The 25,265-nt window shown below is 46.2% G+C and overlaps 1 protein-coding gene across 21 annotated transcripts in view; it reads right to left on the reverse strand.

The window, feature by feature from the left end:
- Positions 1-4,144: 4,144 nt before the first annotated feature.
- The window catches only part of ADGRL3 (adhesion G protein-coupled receptor L3), a 535,525-nt gene continuing 514,404 nt past the window's right edge, over positions 4,145-25,265 (reverse strand). For 8 of the 21 annotated variants that reach the window (XM_048067827.2, XM_048067821.2, XM_048067817.2 and 5 more), the window contains 3 exons: positions 21,009-21,137; positions 17,567-17,584; positions 14,340-15,338 (listed from right to left, as the gene is read on the reverse strand). In XM_048067827.2, coding sequence (XP_047923784.2) covers positions 14,539-15,338; positions 17,567-17,584; positions 21,009-21,137 — 947 coding nt within the window. In that variant the 3' untranslated portion in view covers positions 14,340-14,538. Of the gene's footprint in view, positions 6,807-14,339; positions 15,339-17,532; positions 17,585-21,008; positions 21,138-25,265 lie in introns of those variants that run through there. The other 13 variants (XM_048067829.2, XM_048067831.2, XM_048067830.2 and 10 more) reach the window with 5 other exon arrangements.

Raw genomic sequence — 25,265 nt, forward strand, 5'->3', positions numbered from 1 at the left:
CTGTGATTCAACAACTGCACTGAAACACGTGCCGCACACACCAGGAAAGGGTGCAGCATCCACCAGCTTGCGCCTCCAGCGATGCAGCGCAGACCTGCAGCAGGAGTGCAGTGCTCAGCTTCATGGCAAAAGCCTCGCTGATCCCTGCCCGGCCAGGAGCACTGCATGGCTCTGCGCTGTGCACTCGGAGAAGCTAATTGTGACAACAAACATTTTACTATTTCAGAATAAATCACTTGGCTTTCCCTCCAAGCAGGCTTGTTTCAAATGCCACTTGCTCTGCCACCACTGCTAATGAGCACGAGTTGACCCATTTATTCTCTGATGCACTTCCTGAAGCAAATCACAGCTTTACTGCAAAGGTACAGAATATTAGAGTCACAATTTCATTGGCAAGATTTTTTTTGCTTGTGAACCCATTAGTATTTTTCCCTGAACAGTTTTCCTCCCTCGTCTTGCTAGACTGGAGAATTGCTCTTTTGCAGGTCTGTTCTTTCTGCTATTCCCTTGGCTTTGGTGAAATATATATGAGATGACTCAGAGTTTGAACTCTCGGTACTTGTTTCTAATACAAAGTCTGTGTGTGTCTAGGGACTTAAGACAGATATTTAATTTTAGATGAGAAATGCTGATGACATCATGCCTTTGATTTCCTTGCTGGATGCATGTGCAGCAAGCACATGGTGAAGCTGTTCAGCCATGAGAGCCTCACAGCACTTAGGAAACTGCTTAATATTCAGGATACCTAGAGACCCATGGGCAGCTCCTGGGTGCTGCTTACCAGGAGCACGCACCAGAGCACTTAACCCAGGTGAATCCATGATACGCACGTAAGGGTAAAAGAGCTTGCAAGGAAAAAAATGTGTTTTTCTGAAGAGTGTTTAATGCAGCTGCTGCACACCCTGGACACCAAAGCTCTAAGCAGAGGATGTCAGCGTGGAAATCACCCACCATCACCCCACGCACCATGATACATGTGCTGATTTACACACACACACACACACACACACCCTGTCCAGGACGGGTTGGATTCAACCTCGCCATTGATGCCTTCAGCTTCCCACAGCAGCAGACGCCAGCAAGTGCATCCGAGCAGAAGGGAGCACGCACACAACAGATTCGTTTTTAGCTTTAAAGCTAAAAAAAGAGGCATGCCTCGATTTTATTTTGAAACATGACTAACTAAAAGCTCATCCGTGTGGAGGGAAGCTTGTGAAAAATCAGACTCCTGCAGCACCACCTTTTAGTCAAGGCCATTTTGGTGACATTATGGTGACAAATTTTCAGCCTTTCCTATGATTATATACCTCCCCTACACAGCAGGCATTATCCAAAAAGATCTAGGAGGGATATTAGCATGGATTAAACAGGGCATAAGACAGGAAATAAAAGCTAATTGTTCAGACAAGAGGCAAACTACAGTGCTTGTACATCAGCAGGAGTAGTTAGCATGTAGAGTGACTTACCAAGGGGTCCAACACGTTCCTCATTCCTTCAAAAGCTGCAGTCACTTAAAGTACCTTCCTAAAGGATAGTCTCTGGCTCAGCCAGAAGTTACAGACATGATGCCAGCACCATCAGCTTCGTTGCTTGTGTTGCACGGGGTGTCAGTGTCCTTGGTTTGCTAGGGGGGGCCTCTAAGCAAGACCCAAGCATCCTATGGTTAAGGACCATAGCTGGCATCCAGGTGGGCACAGAGCTGATTAAAACATCTCATTTTTAAGACCTTGTCAGGTGCATCTCCTAGTTGCCTTAAATTAAGGAGTAACCAACCTGCAGATTATGAACATCACAGATAAAATAGTAACTAGGTGAGAAGGAACAGTGGGAACCCACTTGCAAAGATGCCCGACACATCCCAAACAGCAGCTACAGTCCTGTTCCAAGGGGGCAACGCATCTCACACCCAGCAGTGTGGTTTGGTACGGCCCCAGGGTAAAATCAGCCCATGGTGCACTTGAGGATGGCGGGGTGTCGTGTCTGTCCTAACGCCTGAAAGTCTCACAATTAGTGCATTTCCCATTCCTGGTGCTACAAGGCCAAGAGCTTCCTCCTGTATAAACAGCTCATGAAGCATGACTAACTTCTTAGCTTGTACTGATGTTTTTGATTAATTTTGCATCGCTCACATTTACAGAGTCTCCAAGAAAAGCAACTAAAAACTTCGGTTTATGCCCCAAGGAGTGTGTGCACTAGTCCTTGGTGAATTGAGTTTTCCGAGGCTCAGCTGCTCTCACCAGATTTGCCCATTAGGGTAATTTCCAGACACTATAAGCTCTGCTGGCTTTGCAGGTTAAAGACCGTGAGGAAGCAGAAGCGTCCCATCATTTGCATGGAATATAAAACATGCTGGTTACATGCAGCCTCTGCTAAGCTCAATGCTGCCAAATATTGCTATTTGTGCTGACAAATAGCTGAGGCTGAAGGCAGTGCCACTGAGGTCCATGGGAATTGCATGGCTAAATAGCAGTCTGTATGGTGGCAGGCAACCTTCCCAAACATTCACAAGCGATGCACTGGCCATGGGAACAAAGCATTTCTGGACAACGATGCTCCCCGCGTGCTCTGCTCTAACTCCTAATAGCTCTGCAGTGAGGAGGTGCAAGGGTGTGAGGCATGTGTAAAAAGTTATAACATTTTGCTGAAGCTCGTTGTCCATCATCTTACTGGTGTATTGGGTCACGGAGTGCATGGGGTAATTGTGTGCTGGGTAATGAGGTAATGGTAAATGCCTTTAACTACATTTAAGCCTTCACCTCTTCGTTTCCCCACACAGAGCCACTTGCTGTATTACCTAAGGAGAACTGGCACGCTCAATTCACCTTCTCTGGACACTACTTATTATTTTATATCCCTCTAACATGTCACTTCTTATGTGCCCTGCACTAAAAATATTTCCATATGGCTCCTGAAAGGAAAGTCTCCCCCTTGGTTTAATAAATCCTCTTTACTCAGGATCCCTGCGAGGAGCAGCATGGTCGGAGGGCAACCCAGCTCAAAGCAAACACGTGCCATCCATCAGCAGCCTGGGATTAAGCCTCCTCACAGAATTATTCCAGCAAAAGCCCATTTTTGCCTGGCCACTTTCCCAGCTGGGGTGCTCGGTGGGCTGATGTCTTCCTTCCCCCCTTTGGCCAAGTTCTCCTCAAGCTGTTGCAGCAGAGAGCTGAGCAGCTCAAATCATTCCTTCCAACGTGCGCTGAAGCTTTTCACTTCATTTTATCTGGAATCGGGGTTTTCTCATGATCTTTCAACCCAGCACGAAGCAGAGCCCTGGGTGGAGATGTAGCAGGGGCGATCCTCCACCTCCATGGAGGCTTTGGAGGCTGTCTTTTATAAATGCTGGCTGTGTTTTTCACATCACGTTGTGTTTACATATATATAACTACTGCCGAACGCTCAGAGGACAGCCAAGCCAGTAGCTTGGCACCTACAGCAATGCTTCTACATAGTTGGGGTATTTATGGTGACTCTGACATACTACCACTCAGATCTCCTGTATTAGGGTTGTATTTTTTTTTATGTGAAGGATTGCGGTAGCTAATTGCAATTACCAGAAAGCATATACAAGAGAGCTTGTTGATTGCCAGTAGACAAAGACACTTTGGAAATCTTGGATTTTTGCTATAGATGAAAGCCTATAAATTTAAAAATAGACACCATGTTATCATTTACAATTCCCGTTTGCTAACAAATTCCACTAAACAAAATTGGTGGCTGATTAAGTAAACATTTATACATAAATAAAACAGTGAAGATCTCTTCAGTTATTGAGATGCAGCCAGTTCAGTCTCTTGTAAATAATACAGTGATGAATTCTGTCGTTACAGTGCATGATAAACCTACCTAGCCTCAAAGTCTTAGGCAAACTAATCCATACGCATGAATCAATCAGTTCATTTTAGTCATACCAGCATTATATAAATGTCACTAAAATCAATGCCTGAAAGACGTAACAGATTGATAAATCCTCATGCAGTACATCTACCTGGGATGCAGACCTACAGCACGTAACTTGCACCGAATACAACTATGTGAGTGGTTTGAACGAGGCATTTTAACAAAAAAACTCAAAGGCAGGCCTGTAATGAGCAGGCGTGGATGAGAATAGTCTGGCGCATTATTAATTTCAGACAATACCGAATTCTTTTTCATAATGTACATTTTATTAATGCTCTCCGTGATAGCTTTTCATATGGTTTCATCGACAGGAGTACAGTAATTACAATGTATTAAGATTCATTCCATGCCTGAGGAGTAAGGAAGTTCAGTTAAGATATGTAAAGCAAGTGAAACATAAATCACTGTTGACTTGGGGCTGGATTAAATCAAAACTCTGCCCCGGGGAACCACAGGGCCGAGGGGTTTGCTAATGGGATATGTTGGCTTTGCCAATTAAGTTCCTGGATCCCTTCGGTGGCAGCTGATTGTCTGCGTTATCCCAGGGCCCTGGAGAAGACCACGCAAAATGCACTGGTGCTCTTCCAGCGATTTCACGGTGGCTAATATCTGCAAGAGGTAACCTGTGTGCCATCGGTGTGGAGGCAGTAGACAGGATTCATCATTTTTATTGGGACTTGGGCTGGTCTCTACAGCCCTCACCATCAGTTACCAGGTGTCAGCCTTGTCAGGGCTGAAGAAAGAGACAGCGACCGTTGTCGTAACTGGCTCCAAGAATAACTCTTCTAGACATCGTGTCAAAGGTTTAAGGTGCAGGATGATAGGGTTGTCTGGGGAGAGAAACTAATAGTGAGGGCTTGAATGAAAAAAAAAAAAAAGCAATCCAGAGGATTGCTGCTTTCCAGTAATCTGTTGGAAAAAAAACAGGGGATTTCTGCTTTCCTGCAATTGCAGCCCTCCTTTCACCCCAAGCAGCACCCCAGAGCTCCCAAGGGTTGGGCAGCCTCAGGTCAGGATTTAGCACTGCCCTTCTAGGCTCTAGAAACCATAAGGACCATCCCCTTGTGACTGAAAAAATCATGAGGTTTCAAACTTTTTGGAGCTTTTTATTTTCTTCCAAATTCCCTGTCTAGTTTCCAGAACCTTTCCAGCATAAAGTAGGGGAGGTTTTTCATATTTTGTCCCATTCTTTTTTTTCCCTGGCGGAAAAACTTACTGGTGTGGGTGCCTAAACCCCTTGGCAGTATCAGGCAGTTTCTGATAAGCTGCTGGCCTTTCCCTGCAAGGAATGAGGGCTCTGCCCCAAATACCATGCTAGATTTGTGCAATAGGTGTTTCTATAGCTACCAGCAAGCTACCAGATAGCCGTGCTATCTGGCTTTTCATAGGGAGGGGACACTTCCACATTGGCACTGCTTCACTGAAAAATGCCAGGCAAAATAGAGGCTTTTACGTCTAGGGAAAGTTATTCTGGGCCATTTTTTTCCATGTGCTATGTAATTTTCTTCTGCTGCATGAACCTATGCTGTTGGACTCAGGGTAAGTAAGGACTAAGTAAGTTCTGAGTTGTGCAGGACGAAGGGGAAGCTCCAGAGCTCCCCTGTGGTTTCCACCAGGAGCACAGCCCTGCTGTACTGGGAGCACACAGCATCGGCAGGATGGCCACACAGCCATGGAGCTCGCTGCTGCTGCATCGCGTGCAGGGACAGCAGGTGACGACTCAGTGCAGAGGAGTTGGCCTAACACCACTAACAAGTCTTCAGAGTTTGGTGTACGTTTTCCCTTTTTTTTTTTTTTTTTTTCCTCTTTTTCTTTTTGTAATTAATATTAAAAGCCTCAGGGGAACCACACTGATGGGGTCTGCATCCCTTACTGGTGATTTCTGCCCATCCCACCTGCCATGCCTGCACGGAGAAGCCAAAGTCCTCAGCAGGCCATAGCTCCCTGGGGAGAACACGGGCCAGAGAGTTCACCCCGCTGACAGGAACGAAGGCGAAATGTCTGCTGAGCCCCCTGCCCACCGTCCTTCAGGTGCCTCCTGCACCTGCCGCAGCGGCACACCTGGGCTGCCAGACCCCTGCCGCAATGCCAGGCTGATGCCGTGGCTTTGCATATATCCATTCACAGCTGAGCTGATGGAGAATCGTTATCTTCGAGAAACTAAGGCTTATTTTTTCCAAAAAATATCTCTATTTACACATGACAGCGAAATCCAAGCAGCATTCCCTGGAAGCTTTTGCTGAGCAGAGCTGCTGCTAGACGTACGTGCCGGTCCCTATTTACAAGTGACAGCTTGAGAGCACTCTGCTGGCAAGTTCACCTTCTTCTGGTGTGAGGGCTGTTTCTTCATCCTTTTTTTTTTTCTCCTTCCCTTTTTGACCCTCCCTGTATTTACAATAGGGCCCTAGCTGCAGCAGGGTCGCCTTTATACAGCCCAGTATGTGAGCACATAGCGGGGTTCACGAAGGGGGGCGAACACGCTCAGCTGTCTTTAAGCGTTTTCAAGTCAAGAAGCCGACATCTGGAGCAGAAAGGACTCCTTTGTTACTACAAAAGATATATATATATATTTTTTTTTTTTGCTTGTTCTGCTTAAAAGAATTGGCCAACCAACAAGCGTGCTTCCCGGGGCACTGCCAGGCACAAGGCAGCAGAAATCTCAGCGGGGCTGGTTTCTCCGTGGGGATGAGAGTGTTTGCCGAGGGTTTTGTTGAGACTGGTTCTTGGGCCTCTCCCGTTGTGTGATCCCGTTGAGGGATGGGTAAACTGAGGCACAGAGGAGCTGAGGCAGCACAGCAGCACGGGCTCACTGGGGCAGGCTTGCGGGTGCCCCGGGCGCTAGATGACACTGTCTTCCATGGTCACTCTTCTAAAGACCGGCTCCTGCTTGGGCGTCCTGCTGCTTTCTGTGGAGAACAAGGAGAGAGCTGGTAAAGCCCCCGAGCAGCACCCAGCCACGCTCCACAACCAGCCAGGTGTCCAACTGGATGCAGACCTCCCTGATGCAGCCACTCGCTACTTTTAAGAGCATTTTGACCCAACCAAAAGATGACGAGGCTTCCCTCAATATTTACGGGACAGCATCCCATCCTCCCACCCCTTCTGGTGGAGCCAGTGGTACGGATTTGCTTGGCTTTGTCCCCAGGAGGGGCAGTAGGTGGTTAAACAGCAGGATTAATGGCAGTGGCCACCACTGCCCACTGCTCACGGGAGGAAGGTGCCTGCTGCTCCTCGCGGGTAGCCCTGCTCCAGCAATGGGAGCCCAGAGCAGAGCTGCAACCCTGAGCTTACACCAACCCAGTGGGGCTTGCTTGAACAAACGGTGTTTTTCATCCACATGGATGTTCCCCATCCACACCCTTTTTAATCGGTAGGGATAACTGCAGAGTAAACATATTTGTTTTTATATCAGATATTATCTGTGCCATTTGAGGTGGAGTGGACACACGCAGACACTCTCATAATAACATTCAGAGAGAGGTTAAGAAAGACTAGACACATCCAAGAAGGATTAATGTTGTCCCTGAGCTGTTTCTTAAGCATAAACCATTTCATCCCATCTCCCACCCACCCGAGGGCCAGAACATCCCTGTTGCAGCAGATCTGCACGGTGCCATTGGAAATACCACCAGGAAGGTTTGGGGGTGGACAGAGCCAGAAACTACTCAGGCTTATCCCTCAATGTGGCTATTTTTGCTGCTCTTCCGGGGTTTTCAGAAGAGAAGGGAATTTCTTCAGTTCTCGTTGCTCATCTCTTTTTTTTCCCTAGCAGTGGGATGCCCTTTCTCCTTTCGTTTACACTGCTGCTAGCTCGGTGGGTTGCTTTGCATCGTGGCGTAAACTGCTAGCAGCTAAAAACGCCTGCATGCATATTGTAACCGTGGGGAAAAACTAGAAAATCCCACCTATTTAATATGAAGCAGTCTTTAATGTCATGCTACCCTTTTATCCATACATATGAGTGGCAGCAACACAGGCAAGAAGGAGGAACCTGCTCAGATGGAGGCTGTCGAAAGGCAGAGTACAGGTACATGCAAGGCCGTGAAGGCACCTGCACCAAAGCAGCACATTTACCTCTTGGGGTGAGCCTCTCACAAAAGGGCTGCCAAGGCTGTGAACCGTAAAACTTTCCTTTTTAAAGAGAAGAGACTAGGGGCGAGCTGGTGCAGGTGCCCGACAGCTGCAAGACATAAGCCTGTTGTTCCCAGCCACGCTGTGTTGGAAATGCTGCAGCTCCAACTGGCCCCCCATCGTACCTGGATGGTGCTGCTCCCTGAGTGCCATGCCCTGAATCCCCTTTTTATCTTCCATAAAATCAGCCTGGCTAACAAGTCTGTTGACCGCTCACCCCCCAAAAAACATTTATCGGCAGAGGTTACTGGAGGCTCGTGCCTCCAAGGTGGGACACAAAACCTTCGAAGCACAGGAGCTTGCTTGTGCTTTGAGCATTGAGCTTTCCTGCCATAAGGACCTGAACTAAACTCTGCGTGAGCTGCCTCAGAGGGAAGTGGGAGAAGACAGGTTGAAAACAGGTTTATTATAGCCATAATTTACCCACGGAGCATCCTGCTGCTGGAAATAACCTTTCTAAAGCCGTAACGGCACATGCAGCTGATTATAAGCGGCAGTCAAAGATACCAGGTCATCTGTGTGTGTGGAGTTCAGAGCAAAGCACCATTGCTTTTCTGCACCATAGAGGTATGTGTGCTGCCCCTCCGGTCACGGGGAGCCGGTGTGAATGATGGCATGTGTGGCACCAAGGGGAAACCATAAATATTCAATGCTTCGAGGCCAAAAAAAAAAAAAACAGAAAAAGAAAAGACAAAAAAGGAAAAGACACCTGTAGGTTCTTGCTATATTCACTCTTGTCACCAGGATGGAACTATTTGCCTATTAAAATGTGGATGCTTCTTGTCTTTGGGCATAATATCCCTTTTAAGGGTCTGGGATTCAGGCCCCAGTCATCGTGAGGCTGTGAGCTGCTGGCAGCGCTCCCGTCACACCAGCTGAGTCGGTCGTGCAGCTCGGCTTGTGCATTTAAGTTGTTGTTTGGGGGTTTAAGCAGCACTGTGAGAATATCAAGCATTTGCTTCCAGCACATAATAACTGCTCTGGGTTTACCAATATATATATTTTTTTATTATTGAGGTTTTAGTTTGGGTTTTTACATGTGTACAGAGTATTTAAGGAGTAGAAACATAAGAAAAGAAGCAAGGGAGGAGGAAATAAAAAAGACAGCAATTAGTTAGAAGCTGAGTTTTTTTGTTGGCATTGTGTGGGAGAAGACTATCACCACCTGGAGTACCAGATACGACGAGCAGTAACCACCTGTAAAAAGCTATTCTGGCGTGCAAAAGTAAGATTTCCAAGCTCTGGCTGTCCTGACTAGTCTCAACATTTCAGCATTACACAGATCACCTCTCCTGAACTGGGAAGACGTGTGACCAGGTGTACGACCCACATGTCCCCAGGGCTTGCTGCCCTCCTGCGGGTACCCCTTTAGGTGCTCCTCCAGCTCCCCTCCAAGCCAGCAATGAGCCCCTTGCTGCTGTCCTGCCCCTGGCCAACACCCAGCAGCAGAAGTCAGCAGCAGCAGTGATGATTTCCTCATCCATAGCCTCTGCTATTTCCTCATCAATAACCTCTGCTGTTGTCCCTGCCAAGGATGCCCATGGATAATGCGGCCACCGCTGCTTTCCCCAGCAGCATTAATCACTGATTTTATCTGGTTTCAGCTTCATTCCTTAGGATGTTCTCTGCTCTGTTACCAGAGAACCTGCGACGACATGACACTTATGTAGTAGTGTTCATGAGCACAGACTATTTAAACCCTGAAATATTCATTAAATAAAATTTGCATAGAGTCTAGCTGAATGCAGCAGGTAGCTAAAAATAAAGAACTTTTCTTTTTAAGTGTAAGGAGGAGATCAGGGTGTGACAGATGACCAAGCTAGTGCTCTTAGGCTTTCCTGAGAGAGCTTTTTATAAGATGAGCTACCCTTTTATTCCTGTTATCTAGGCAAGTCTGCAGGGTATTGCACTCTTTATAACCTCGCAAGATCAAGAGCATGTGGGATTGTACGGCAGAGAGGCTGGCCAGGCAGAGAAGAGCCCCAGCGGGGGAAGCAGGATGGAAGCAATAGGGACACAGGTAGCAAAACACAAAGACCTCTCATGGCTCAGCACCTCCCTCTCCCCCATCCCTCTGGAGCATCTTGCTGCTCATTGTCTGGGGGCAAGGAGGAAGGGAGCAGATTGGTTAGCAAACACAGATTTCAGGGAACTAAATGCAATCAACAGGAGGAAAGGAGCAGCACTGTGGTAAACAGTATTGCCTACACGGTGTCTCCAAAGCTGTGATGATCCCCCCCCTACTTCCAGCCTACATAGTCTTGTAGTTTGTCTTGGCGTGTGTTTCCCGTTGTGTCTCTCCTTCACATTTTTTAGGGAGATCTTTACAGTCTTATGCAGCTTGTCTCCTATGGTTCTTGCAGAAGACTGACAAGCAATGCCCATCAGAGCCAAAGTGTCCTTGCGCAGTAGGAAATGTAGTGATAGTCCAGCAAACTTGTGCATCAGGTAGCTATGGGGCATTCTGTGACAGGAATGCACAGGGAAAGTAACCCTGGTTATGTGCAGATTACAAAAAGCAGGGGGAAAAAGGGATTCACCACTTGCAAAACATCCCAAGATGCTTTCCAGGAGCATGCAATGCACAAAGCGTGGCTCAGTGCTCACCTCACAGCCTTGTGCTTCTCCCTTCCCCTTTCCCACTTGCAAGCAAGACTTTATGAAGGAAGGATGCCACGAGCTACATATTGACACTGGAAAGTCTCACTCCGTACATGCCCAGCAACCAGCATCTCTAAAAGGCAGTGCCATGTTTCCAAAAAGAGCAGTCTATGTATCAAGTGGATGGCTTTGTAGGACCAAGCACTGCCTTTTTGCCTTTAGTCTGTTTTTCATTGAAAGTGGGATGCTTACTGCAGCTGAATGATGAAGTTTTAATATTCTATCTATCTCTACATGCATTTTTTTCCTCCCTTTCTTTTAACAAAGCTCTAAAAAAGCAGATCCCTCCAGTACAGGGCTGGCTATACACTTTGACCCGGCTTGCCAAATTGCGTGCCCCAAGCGTTGGTACGGATGTAATACTGTAATAGTTACTTCATCAGGCTATTGTGTGTGCCACGTGCTGTTCTCTCATATCTCTCCACCTTTGCCCACCATGAAGAAATGCCTTAGAAGTTCTGTAGTTCTCCCTCACACTCTGAGAGCAGTTTAGGCTCCAAGGGCTTGAGTTGAGCTTCATGTGCTGCAGTCTGCACAGGCGACACTGCTGTGTTCCCAGTCACATAACGCCTGCATCTACTGAGCCATTGATCAAAGAGCAGAAACCTTCACCATGCCCATAATCAACTATCTGACATGACAAGAGACTGCTTTGATGGGGAAAAAAATCATAAAAATAACCCCCATCCTGCTCCCTGCCCTCCCCGAACCAAATGTCAGTTTTAAAACATTTTCGGCTTAATGTAATTAATGATGTCTATTTCCCCTCTTTTGTGATTCAGCTGTTACCAAATCTATAAGAAGCACCAACAGCGAACCCTGTGGTGCCAGATCAGCCTGGGGACGGAAATAATCAGCTTGAAAATAAGCAGCAGTTTTTGCAATCAAAGCGCTAATAGGCAAGTAGGCCGGAGGAGAGACGCTCAAGAAAGAAGGGATGGAAAAGGGGGGGAAAAAGCCTGTTCACCAATAAATCAAAAACTCATGGGAAGAGAAAGAAAGAAAGACAAAGATATTCGGTAAGACACAAGTCACTCCATAGCAAATCCATCACTGGTTTGTTCTTGCATAGTTTCAGACACACTGCACCGATCACCCCCCTCCCATTTTATCATGGCAGTATTTGCTACAGTGGATCTCACTCTCTGCGTGACATTAATCCCACCTGGAAACCTGTTTTTTTGGAGACTAATACTAGTGGGTAGAAGAGACTGATACTAATGGGCCCTTTTAACTTTCTCCAAAATACAGGTGTGTCAAGTGTTTCAAGGCTTTGCAGCCTCGGTTGGACTGCTGCACAGATCGGCGTGGCCACAGGGTCTGAATTGCTCATTTTACTTGCATGCACAGCTCTGCCACACGCCTCCCAGCTCAGTCCCTGCTGGCGTGAAAAATAAAACCAAACAGGGAGGCACAACCTGGCTGGCTGACAACTGTTACGCTACGACACCAGGGGATTCCCAAGGTCAGGATGGGAAACGCTGAAATCTAGACCCGTCGGGAGGCACAGCTTGGTCAGGAATAGACCTCATTTCCTCCCCATGGCATTTTGGCTTGAGCACCTGGCTGCAGGAACATCTCAGGTGGCCCAAAACAGACCCTTGCACAGACCTGATTGCTCCTGAGGGATACGAAGACAGGCTGGGCCCTTGGCTGTGGGATGGGAAGGCTGACGGGGTCTCTAGTGCAATGTGGCTGGCGGTGGCAATGGCGCCTTCTGTGAGGAATAACTTTGCATACGCCCGGAGCAAGAAAATAAAGAGACAGCAAACAAAGACCGAGGAGGCCTAACGGGGACTTGTTTTACTCTTTGACATGCTACCAGCAGTTTTTAATCTCAGAAGAATCAAAATTTAAAAAAAAAAAAAAAAAAAAAAAAAGGAAATTACAATGATTAAAAAGTACGACACATGAAATACTATACTCAAATCATCTGCATGTCATCATCTAGTATATACAGTAGGCACAAAACAGACCTAGAATAACCTGCGAGAAATGTGGACCAGCTTTGTTCTCGCCCCTAAACAAGTCTCGCTAGCCTGATGTCTCTAGTCAGCCGTAGCCGCGTAATGTTTGTGCTTAAATTGCTCAGCTCGGCTTCCTTTCTTTGGCATTGCTCACCCATGCCTTACAGGAGAGGAAACGTACTGAAGACAGCAGTGGAGAGAGGAACAACAGAGAAGAGCGATTAACCGTACAGTACATACATACAGTGTCTTCTAAATTGTGATCAGTTGTTTATTGGTTGGCAAACAAGCTTCACTTTTACAACAAATATTAGTAATGAGGTCATTCAACTGCTGAGACCGTACAAAATGATCATAAATTAAAAAAAAAAAAAGCGAAAAGAAAAAAAAAAACAAAAGAAATTATTCTCCGTGCTGCTAATTTACCTCTGGAAAGCCTATGTTACTTAAAATCCTGTCAAATAAATAACTTTCCTGTTAGGCAAAATAATGAACAGAAGACTTCTTTTCTTTAAAAATCACTGCAAAAGTACTTTTTAGATCACTACGCATCAATCAGTTTTCTTCGTAACCACTGCAGTACAAGTGCCTAAACTGGGGACCGGGCAGAGCCGTGAAGGCCCTTGAACTCCTACGGGGAAGTCGCCGTCTCATGCAGAAGCCCCGCTATGACTACAAAAACCTCTTGGCTTCTAGATGCGAACCTACGGCCTGGGTGAGGGGCTGCTTGCCAAAGATGCTTCACAGGATTACTGTTATGATCGGTTGTGCACTGTAAACAGAAAGTTTGCCCTGCTCTATTCTGCAAAAGGTCTGCCAGCAATACACCGGCTGAAGAGAGAGACACAGCAAGGAAATAGAAGACTCCCCTGGCTGGAAAGAAACTGTTATCGTGTTACTAAAAATGGTCCTTAGAAAGCGGTGTTTGTATTTTTATATTTTTTTTTTTTGCCCAGTGAGACTTTTTACCAGGATGGGAGGGGCAGGGGAAGAGGCAAAAGGAAAGAAAAGAAAAATAGGAGTTATGAAAAACCTTGCTCCTACTGGTAGACAAACTTACAAGACCAGCACAACAGAAAAGTTCTTATTTTTTTTTTCCACTACATTAACAGGGACGCAAGTTCTGGAGGAACAGAAAGCAGACTATATGTGCAATGCTAGTATCTGTACATTACATAGAAATTGTTCGATTCTCTTTTTTCTGCCATTAGTTTTTTATCATCAGTTAATACGGCAAAACGTAAAATATGCGTTTAGCATATAATTCTAGGATTCCCTTCCGTCTCATTAATTTTTGTTTGGTTTGCTCCGGCAGCAAAGGGTGCTGCGGTCAAACCGAGCTGTGAGTGACCAAAACCCATTACGTGATCTGGATTTGTAATAAACAGCTTTGCTAGCTTGTTTGTTTTGTGCAGCACTCCCACCTAGATGCGTCATCTCTACTAGTTTCAAATGCACATTTTTGGCCTTTTTTTTTTTCTTTGCTTTTTTTTTTTTTTTTCTTAAATCAGGTCTTCGGTATTAAGAGCAACACAGCATCAAGGATTGTTTAAACAAACACAGCATAACTTGAGAAGGCCACGAAGTGTGCCGTTATCTGTCCTATCTCTTTCATTAACATAATGAAGTCTGTCTGAAGGGAGGAAGGATGGGAAGGAAGAGGGGGGGCAGCAGTTCCTGTTTGTTTTTTTTTGTTTGTTTTTCCGGGCTGGCCTAAAAATTCCAGTAAAAAAAGTCCAAGAGTTTCATTTTGTTTAGAACAGCATGAAGATTTAGGAGTACACACAATATTACCACTGCTTGTATTAACTCAGAACAGTAAACCGAGTGTTACGGAGGGGCTGTTTGTTGTCTGTTTGCTTAATTTTTGCTTAATCTTCTATAGACTAGTGACCAAGTGAGCGGGTCCTTTTGCATTGCCGTCCGGGGGAGTTCCCTCTTTGTTTGGCGGGACTATAAAACCGTCGCTGCTGCCTCGACCTAGCTGGTAGTACGTGTGTAGCTGATGGACGTGGTTTCTGGAGCCTAGGTTGGGCATGCTTTTGTAGTAAACATCATCGGCATCACCGCTTTTGGCTGGCGGGGGGTCGGTCTGGGTGCTGGCGGTGACGCTCTCTGTCATGGGCATGCCAGCCAGCGTGGGCATGCTGGTGTACAGAGAATCCCTGTTGGGCGACTGGAGGTCGTCCGTGTGCTCGTTGGTCAGCAAAGGGAAAAAGCTCTCGCTGTTGTCTTGCGGGATGCGCCGCCGGCTGTAGAGGTGGGGCTGGTGGTTGTCTGCTGAGTACACCCGGGGGGGCAGCAGCGGGGCGTCCGACTCCTCGTGGATGAGCTCCAGGCCCAGGCTCTCCTCGTGGGTGAAGGAGGTGGCGTCGTCCAGCACGATGGCGTCGTCCTCGCTCCCGCCGCCCACGCTGTTGACGAGTTTGTTCATCAGGTTGCGGCTCTGCTCGCTGGAGCGCTCGTGGTTGTTCAGGTAGGAAGGGATGTAGTTGGAGGTGAGTTCCTTCAGGATCTTTTTCTCGAGGGCGTTCTCGGTGTGGTTGTACCCGCGGTCAAGGATTTGCACGCAGTTGCTGAGGTACTCGCCGCTGGCGATGCTGTAGCTGTTGCCGTGATTACCATTCAGTGGTAGAGTATCCGTGACACTTGTATCCCTGGCATTGTTCAGAAGCCCCTCTGAAAAACATTACACAAGAGAGGGTGACTTGTACAAACAGGAGGACACTCACGCGGGATGTGCACACTCAAAACCCCCTTCCTAGGCTGCCACGCTGCTGGGGGAAGGCAACTGGTGGGCCAGGCTCAGCAGCGAGAAGAGTGCTTTGGCCAAAACAAGAGGGCATGGCTCCACCTCGCCGACTTAAGGTCTGGCCACTGAAAAATGGAAAAGTGCTGCCAGGTGTTTTACTTGATGCAGCAAGAGCTGGTGGGAAGGAATAACCTCTCCTCACCAACATATCCTATGTGGCTATAGTGCACGGCTGCTTCCAGAGGCTCGGGGCTTTGCTCTGTATGTCTTTGGGGAGCTGAGGGATACGTGAGCCTGAGCTGGTCCAAACAGCCCTTGCTCCACGCTCTTTGGCAATTCACCCCAGCTGAGGAAATGTATTCACAGCACAGGTTAATCATTACCCTGACTTCACTTAGGACTGTATCCTTACTTGCTTTGAAGGTGAAAAATAAATCCTCTCTCCACGTCAGAGGAAAGGCATAGGCCCTAAAGGCAAGATTTGGTGATTAGCTTGTGCAGACAAGCAAGACAGGGGTGCAGAGCGCTTCCTGTCTGAAGCTTTTTGGGAACAAGGCTAAATGCCCTACCTCTCCTGGTCCAAGGCCGTGGCCAAAATAACTTATTTGATACCGGACACGTGGCATTTCTAATGTAATCAGTGCTGCAGACAGCTGCTGCAGGGTCTTGCAGAGCCTTTAGAAGTAGCTTCTATTTTACTTTCCAAGTTAAAGCAGAGGGCTTAATGAAGATAAACTACCATCACTGCCACGGTATCTCAGGCTCAGGGGGACCTGCACAGAGTGACAGGGTCTTGGGGATGCCACTAGGCCTGGCTCGCTACCTTTCTGCCTTGCCTGCTGTGTTGGAAAATGCAGCCCAGTGAAATTCAGGTGCCTGGCTTGCATGAGGAATATATAATGCACATACAGCCACAGATGAGACATTTGGATTTTAGCAACAAATGGGCCTGGTCGCTTCTGTCCCACTAACTGCCTGCGTCAACACTGCCAGCAGAAGTCCGGGGCTTGACTCGTGCCTCCCTCGCACTGCAGGGGATGGCGGAGAAGTGCTTTGAAAGCAATGTGGGACGAGTGGGCAAGGGAGGATAAACTCGGGCCACTGGCAGTTTAAGCTGCCGTGCTTTCTTTTTTGTATTACTGGCCTCCCCAGAGCGAGGAATGCATGAAATCATGTATCTACCTTTCAGCTAAGGGTTTTGGGCGTTGCCAAAAAAATCACAAGCAACTCCCAGCAAGCAGCGGTTGATTAGAGGAGCCATTAGCCAACAATTTAGGATTAACAGTTGCTCACACCATGCTTGGTACATGGCATGTGTACCTTCTGAAAATACAGGGTTTAGTCTATATCTGCGATGTAGTAGTTGTGTACGTCAATGGCTGGAAAATGCTACTGCAGGATTTTGTTCTCTTTTGAGTGAAATGCCCCAAATGTGTCTGAGTTTAGGTTTCTGAAGCTTAGAGCGTGCTGCTGTGTCCCGTGTTTCCAGAAAACAAGGGAGCTATGCAAAAAAGTTAGCTAGCCATCACAGACATAGAGCAAAGCCACTTATTTTCACGTTGGAAGGTCTCCCAACGAGCCATGATGTTTAGGGAGAAATGAGAAGTGAGCGTTTTAGGGGAGCACTGTATGCAATGGGAACAGTAATTGTCTGATGGTTGGGCACTGTATGCATTGAGGCACCGAGTGCCACTTCTGCTGCCAATGCATAGAGCTGGAGGCCGGGGGGTTCAGCGGGGAAATAAAACGGAGGCATTGCATGTGAAAACAGAGTGGGTTCTGTAATGAAACACGCCGTATAAAAATGCTACGACCTTGCAAATTAAAAGGTGAAGTTCAAAAGAATTGTACGCACGGCTAAATGAAAAACTAGGCTGGGTAAATGATACCACAAAAACGGGAAATAAACAAAGAAGGCACCATCTAATCTTATCTCTCTCTATATATATGTATGTGCACATACATATATATACCCACACACATACACACGCACACATGTATATATACATATGTATATTCATAAGCTTTAGATTCTTCCAATTTCAAAACTGTGAGATGAATTTCCTTTATTAACTACATCATCTATATGTGATGCAATAAAAGTGAACTAAAAAAAATTACATTTGATATGCAATGTTTAGCTTTACTCCCATACTTGTCTCTCTGTAGGGCTCTAAACGACAGCATGAAGAAAAGGAAAGAAAAAACAACAAGTAAGCTTACAGCGACAGTAGGAGAAACATGAGTAAAAAGCAAGTTGATGATATGCAGAAGAGAGTTAACGGAAATAATTTTCACTGCCCAGAATACATGAATTTGTTACATGGTTTATTTCAGGTTAAAAATATTGACATTTTAGACAGAAAATTATTTTACGCGCAATATCAATATACAACATTTTATTAAAAAAAATAATCACATTTAAAACTTTTTCCAATGCCATTATAAATGTCCAGTGTGCAACACAAATCAAGAAATAATCCCTGGAAATTTTAAGAAAAGTCTAAAGCTCGCAACAGTCATGCTTGAAAAGACAGGCAATGTCAAAGTCATTTCCAAAGTCTTAAAATGAATGGCTTTACTTACTGTTAGTTATAATAACCCCTGGCAGTTGAAACTGAAATCCATTTCCTTGCTAAAATGTTTTGCTGTCCATCCTTTGCAACAGTGCTTTGTAAGAGTACGACTTTGCTCATCATGGGGCTGCTGGCACGTTACAAACTTTTGCAAGGAAGCTTTTTTTTTTTTTTTCCGGTTCTTTTATAACCAAAACACATGGAAAGCTACATGGACTTTGCAAACAAAGGTGAGAGAAATAGTAGATCGAATAATGGCATCTCTAAATGAAGCTATCGAGAAGGAAGGATTAAAAAAAAAAAAGGAGAGCCAGAGATGAAGATGAAGAGCCATTGTTAACTGTCAGCTTCCCACTCTGCACTGGTCTGTGGCACGCTGTGATTTAAGCAGAGCTTGTTACGTGATTTCCTTCTTCTCTTAAAATTATCAGTCATGGAAGCGGTTAGGCCATTTTGAGACACTTAGGCATCCAAGAGACTGAGCGAGCGTACATCCATCAGCTGCAAATGGCAGCAAGCGCTGTGCACGTGCTGCGGGGTGCCAGGCTCCTCACCTACCACCTCCTCCTTCTTCTACGCTCTGTCCCACTGAAGGAATTGCTTTTGCCACCAGTAAACAGGCTTTGGCCTTTTGGGTTCTCATCCCCAGCCTCTTTTCAATGCTTTTTAGGGCTCCTGTTGAGACTCTAACACAGATGTGGCAGCTTCAGCTTGAACAGAGAGGGTATTTTAATGCATGTAACTGGGGAGGGGGAAGGAACGGACAGAACAGGTAAGACCCCAGGTTTACCCTCTTTATAGTGTCCTGCCTCTGTCAATGGACAGCACCAGAAGTGGCAGATGAAGGTGCAAAAATATCATAGCCTTGGTGACATGGAGTGAGTTAGTAGAGTGACGTTAGCTAGCGTGCCCTCACTGCACACCAGTCCTAGCCAAGGCACGCCCAGAGATGGTGCCAAGTGCCTACTTTTACAATGCACTATCCCTGCTTTAGCCTGGCTGCAGGGTCTTCAATCCCAAAGAGCCCAAACTGCTTTTGCTAACCTTTGTTTCCCCTGCGGGATCTCCTAATATTCACACTTTCTAATGGAATGCTTGGTCCCAGGACAATAACCAGTTTGAAAAGCAATAGCTATACCACTTTCTTTGATCATTAATTAACTTGCAGCTTCCTGAACACAATGGGTTGCATTCTGCTGCCTGGTAAAGTCAATGGTAAAGCTCCTGCAGCTTAAATGGGATCAGTAGTGGTCCCACTTTCTTTAATCTCCTACGGATGTAGACTAGGCAGGTTTCTCTGTTTTCCATCTGCTTGTGTTGCACCAAATAGCACTTTCAAATCAATAACACTATTTGTGGAACAATACGTTGTTAACTCAGGCAATTGTATCAGAATCCAGTCTTAAAAGCTAGAAGAACACAAGATTATTAAAATGTACGTAAAACCTTTTTGTCACATTTCTGCTCAAAACACTTTTGTTCGCTCAAGGCACCCAGACTTGAACATTAGGGCTTGTCTTAAGCCAGATGTTGACCCATCATTACCTGCTGCAACTTATTTTGAAAGTCCCTCAAATCTCAATATTATCATGCAAAGAAACATACAGAATATCAAAGCTTGTTTTGACATTTACGATACATAGAAGTTCCTAAAATGCAGAGCATTTCAAGCTTAACAGTAGTCCCTTTTAGAAAAAGCATTAGTGAAAGCAAATTTATTGCACAAAGTTAGCATGGCTTAGGAAATTTATGAACAGCAAAAAGGTCAAACACACATGCTTCCTTGTGGTTTGAATGAAAATACCCTAGTGATACAGTTTGATATCTATTTCTGTTGTAAACAATACCCTGCTATACAGCATACGGGGATTTTACTGTTTGCATGATAACCATCATTATTCTCCCTTCCTTAGGGATCCTTTACTGGTAAGGGACACCTTCACAGGGAGGGGACACCTGACATACTTGTGCTTGGAAGCAGCGTTACTCTGTAAGGATTTGGCCACCCCTCAAGCAAGCCCCCCAGAATCAAATGGAGGTGGCAGAGCCGGACAGAGCCGTCAGCAGAGAGGAGCTGGCAGAGCTCCATCCTCCCCAGCTGCCCCTCAGGTCCTGGTTAAACACATCTGCCTGTCCCTAGCAGCAGCACCAGGACATCTGCCTACAAACCCCAGTGGTCCCCACGGCTGGAGCAGAGATGCACACGTAGGTGACAAGAGGCTGATCTCCCAGCAGGAGCCTCAGCTAGGTACGACTGACTCTACCTATTCCCTTTTCATCGCCACAAGGAGGGTATGACAAGAACTCCTAGTCTCCCCTACACCTTTTTCTATTCTTTCTTTCTTCTTACTTTCTAATAGCATATAGAAAACGTATTAATGTAAACGGCAAAACATTTCCTACAATGTCTAAGCTCTGCTTGTTAGAGACGACCTCCACTCCTTGCTTCAGCTGTCATTTTTTTCCTACAGATCAAGGGCGGTTTTGCTTTGTTTTGCATTTTTACTCATGTAACCTCTGGCAGACATGCCGGTGCGCTGCTGACCGCATTTCTCTCTGCCATTTCGAACAAGCAGCTTTGGTGTCAAAGGCCATTTTAGCTTCACTTACCTTCAAAGGTGTTCCTGTTTCTGAAATGAATGGTTTAACGAGGAAATGTGCTGACAACAAAGAGAGGAATGGATACGTCTGACAAAACACAGACACAAGACCAAAACAATACAAAAGCACAGGGGTTAAAAAAAAAATCAAAATAAAAACTACTATGAATGCTTTGAGTGGGACTGATGAGTGTCTCTCAAAGTGAACTTGATCGCTCATGGAAAAAAAGCCTAAGGAAAATGGAAAAATGCACTGAAATGAAAGGAAAGGGGGGGATCATTTTTGTGCCCAGTTCCAAAAAAACAAAGTGTGTGTGGGGGGAGAAAAAAAAAGGAAGAAAAAAAAAGAAAGAAATGGGCCAAAATAAGCCACAGAAAATGGAATTCTCACTAGAAAAATTAGAGAGAAACTCCAGCACACCTTGTGCGTTGTACATGCTGACAGAAGGGTTGTTATAGACCGCCGATTCCCCGAGCAATGTATTATAAGGGTTGTTAGTGCCATGAGGACGAAGCAGAGCATTGGTTATAAGATGATTAGCCATGGCTCCTGGAGCAGCCCGATAGAAAGACAGAGAAAAAAAAAAAAACAACAAAAAAAGGTCAATCAGGCAAATGTGGCATAAAAAAAAGGGAAAAAAGAACATTCAGAATGACAACAGTTGAAATAGTCCTGATTACAAGCAGCCAGCTAATTAGACTCAAAAACTGTAGGCCACTAAAGCAGCACAGATGTTACTGACGATGCACAAATCCAAACTGATGCAAAAGAAAATGGATCAGAAAGCAGATAAGCTACATTTATGGTGGTTCCCCAGTTGCTCTGAGTGTAAGCAAGGCTATGCCCACATGCTTGCTACAAATAAACACAGGAAGATGGCAGCCTACACAATGGGGGGTGTGGGGGGGAACTCTCCAGAAAGTACCAAATGAAGAAGGAAAAAAGAAAAAAAAAAAAAGATTAACATAAAACAGCACATTTAATTCCCACTGTGTGTTAGGATCTCTTTTGTTTGTCCTTTGAAACATGTCTAAAATTGAAAAAAGCGTAATTAAAAAGAAAGGATGGAAACTGCATCCTCTCCTAAAGGCTCTCGGCACTTATCGGAGAGCTCTGCTTCACGAACCAGTTTCTCATTGCTAAGAGGGCAAGTTTCACTTCAGCTGCTGTTCCTGAAAGCTTCCCTGTACCTCCTGGCAGGTGGGGAGCAAGGGCACCGCAGCCCCAGCAGGTGTTCCTATCAGGAGCAAGAGGGGACCATGGAGATGTGCTTTTTTTTTTTTCAGCACTCCCTGCCTTCCTTGCAGTCATTTCTGACCACGCAGCCAGCAGTCAGCCTCCTGCTTAGGTCTGTCCCTTGTGGTTGCAGCCTCCGGTGCTTTTTAGGCTCATCACGGTTGGGCAGGTGGCTGCTGAGACCCACCGTGTTTCCCACCACGGGCATCAACCCACGAAGCAAAGCCTCCCCCCTCCTTTTAGCTGACCTGCAGGACCACGAATCTATTAAGCCCTTGCCCCATTAAGACTCCTCTGGGATCCAGAGAGGCAGCTGACACAAAAACTCATCCCAGGGCAATCCCCAGGAATACTGAAGGACATATATTTTTTAACCTCTTGGGCTAAACCATTAGAGCAAAACCTTCCCAAGAACAAGTAAGTTTTTGATGGGGTGACTACAGCCAGTCAGGACAGGGCTACCAGAGAGCAAAGAGGAAGGGAAGGAGCACAGAAAACAGACCACCACCTTTTCCCCAGCCTGCTGCCATGCCAGGGCTGTGGCAAGCCTTCCAAATATTCCTTCCCAGCTTACCACACCCTGGCTTGGCCGCGAGTCAAACTGTTTGCCTTACCTGGCTGTCACCAATACCTGCTGGACCAAACCCAAACGAGCAATCAAAAAGCCAATTCCTCAAAACCAGCCACTCTCACAGCGATGCCTTTGTCACTTTTAGGGTAGGGGAGACCACCATCTGCTTCCTTTGGTGGTGGAGGTGGCCCTGTGGAGGCAGCCTTCGCAAGGCACGTGAGGTTCAGGGCACAACCTCTTCTCTGCAAATAATTACCTGGCTTCTGCTTTGCCTTGCCTTGCCTTATCAGCAAACCCTCTGAAAGCTCATACCAACAGAGTATCTAAAGAAAGCAAAAGCTGGCCAAACCCAAGGACCTCCAGAGCTCCAGAGTTGCCTCCCACAGTGCTCGTACACTGGCTCCACGTCCCATGATGGCACTGCTGTACGATTGCAGAGGATCAGGAGAAAGCAGCCTGCTGTCCTGCCCCTCTTTTCTGCTCCCCCCCAGCCCTCCCACCCCGAGGCACATGGCATTAGCAGGTCACTTGGCCTTTTGAGCGCAGGACATGGTAAGAAGGCAGCACTGCATGAGGGCTGCATGCCAGGGAGGCTCCTCAACACATGCAGCTGGAAAAAATACTGTTGTCTCTCACCTGATGGTTTTGGCTATACTGATGAACTGTTGTGATTGGAAATAAGGAAACAAAGCTGTCTCCTGTAAAAAAACATTATATAAACACTTAACTAAGCAACCTTGAATATAACTCATAGTCAAATGAGTCAATCCTTTCTTTCAGGTAACGCATTTATCCATTAATCTCATGTACATGTGGGGCGAGGGACTGTAGGAACAACTTGTCTTCTTGCACTAGCTTTATACCAGTGTGACTTATTAGCTGCATTGAAGTGTTTCTGCTTATGCCACTTCTAAACAAGCTGGGCCGTAAAAGATTTGAAAAGGGACTCGCTTTTGTTCAGGTAACAGGGATGTCCAGAGCTAATGCCAGTCATAAATCCAGAAGTGATATAATCCTCCCATTTGAGATTTAACCCAATCTCCAAGTTGGTCACTGTGAGATTTAATAAGGAAGAGGAGGATATACCTGCCACGTGATTTCGAATGCTTTTGCTCGAGGCGTCTTTAAATGGCAGCTGCCAGAAAGAGCACCTCACTCGATATATTCCTGGTCTGATCTTGTCTAGAAGACAGGGCTCCTGCAACAAAGACAGGGATGCTCATGGGGTTTGCTCCCTGTGTCAGCCGGGCACGTCGGACCGTTTAGCACCAGGGCTGCTTGTGCCGCATGACAAGAGACAAGAAGGGACAGATCTGTGTCAGCACGCAATGCTTGGCTTGCCTAGAGGCACCAGGGGGGTTCTTTGCTGCCCAGTGGGCTCTGAAACGAGCTAAATTCACACAAACCTGGCTCTTCTGGACTAGATCATTTCTGGCAACTTTTAATGCAGAGCCACGATTCCAACTATAAACACCACCAAAGGCTGAAAACTCAGAATAAGTCATTTTCTCTCTCTCAGGTGTGTAAAAGAGGATGCTTGGTATAACAAAACAGCCCGTATGCAGATACTAAGCAAAAATATTGTATCTTCTGCCTTCCTCTCCCTTTATTCCCGAGGGCAAAGATTTTTTAATTTACTGATCTAAATGCCATTTGTGATGGCAGTGCTGAGTAATTCTCCTGATGCAAAGCCAAAACAAACCCACCCATAGCACTTTCTGATTGCTTTCAATACTTTTAGGCACTGGGCTGGGCCCTAAGGACTCAGCAGCAGGTGCTCTGGCCACAGCGAACTTCACCTTCTGTGCAGGTCACGGAAAATTTAACCTCTGGCATCTTAAAAAGAAAATGGCATACACCTTGTATTCATTAATCTGGGCTCTTGTTTCTCCTTAGCTGCTTTAAAGCTGCAACAGTCCCTGCCTCAAAGGATTTTGAGAGAGAACTGCATTCAGGCTCCAGAGAGCCTGTAGTTAAAGCTTTAGATAAAACAATAATACAACAACCAAATCCCCATTATTGGGTTTCTCCTTCCCAGGAGGGAGAAAGGAAAAGGTAACACCAGCCATACATTTAAGTATCATCCTGCCTTTTTCATAACACTTTATCATTGCTATAGCAACCAGCAGGGCTATTAGAAAGGATGGATTAAGTCTGCAGATGAGGCACGAGCACAAGAAGCAGGTGGGCTACCAGACTATGACCCCGTTTGCATGAAAATGGCCTTGGTAATAAACAGCCAGCAAAGCTCGATAAAGAAAGCCTGGGATCAAAGCAGCACTCTCTCCCTAAATACGAGAGAAAGTAAATAGGCTTATTTGACCCTATGTGCCACAGTCTCACGTGTGGGTGCACAGCAAAGACGGGCCACTGGTGCTGCGATAGCTGCTGCTGGCAATGGCCAAAGCAAGTCTGGGGACTGAAAGGCAGGAAGATCAGGGCTGCTTGTACCAACTGACTGCCCCGAATCTCCTCCTTCGCGATGTGAACCTCGGCAACTACCTGGCTTGAGGCTGGCCATGTGCCTAACATTCTCAGCAAGCAGCGTTTGTCCATCACTTGGTTTTCTTTACTCACTTATGGCTGGGTCCTCAGCTCTTGTCCGCTTCTGAGGCATGACACCGACTTCTCCCAGCAAATCACGGAGTCCTTGCTTCTCACCCTTTCGGCGGTAACATTCCCTACACAAATGATCCCTCTGCCATCTCCTGAAGCACCTGAGCCCAGCACGCAATTACCGAACGTGCTCTTTATTTGCTTAGTTACGCTGGCTGGCTTCGGCTCAGCTGCCTTGAAACACCTTCACTTCTGTTAGCCAAAAATACCCTGCTGAAAGGAAATTCACTCCGTTTCCAAACCTGTCTTGTGTT

This window comes from Anser cygnoides, chromosome 4 (assembly GCF_040182565.1).
Source record: "Anser cygnoides isolate HZ-2024a breed goose chromosome 4, Taihu_goose_T2T_genome, whole genome shotgun sequence".
Taxonomy (NCBI): domain Eukaryota; kingdom Metazoa; phylum Chordata; class Aves; order Anseriformes; family Anatidae; genus Anser; species Anser cygnoides.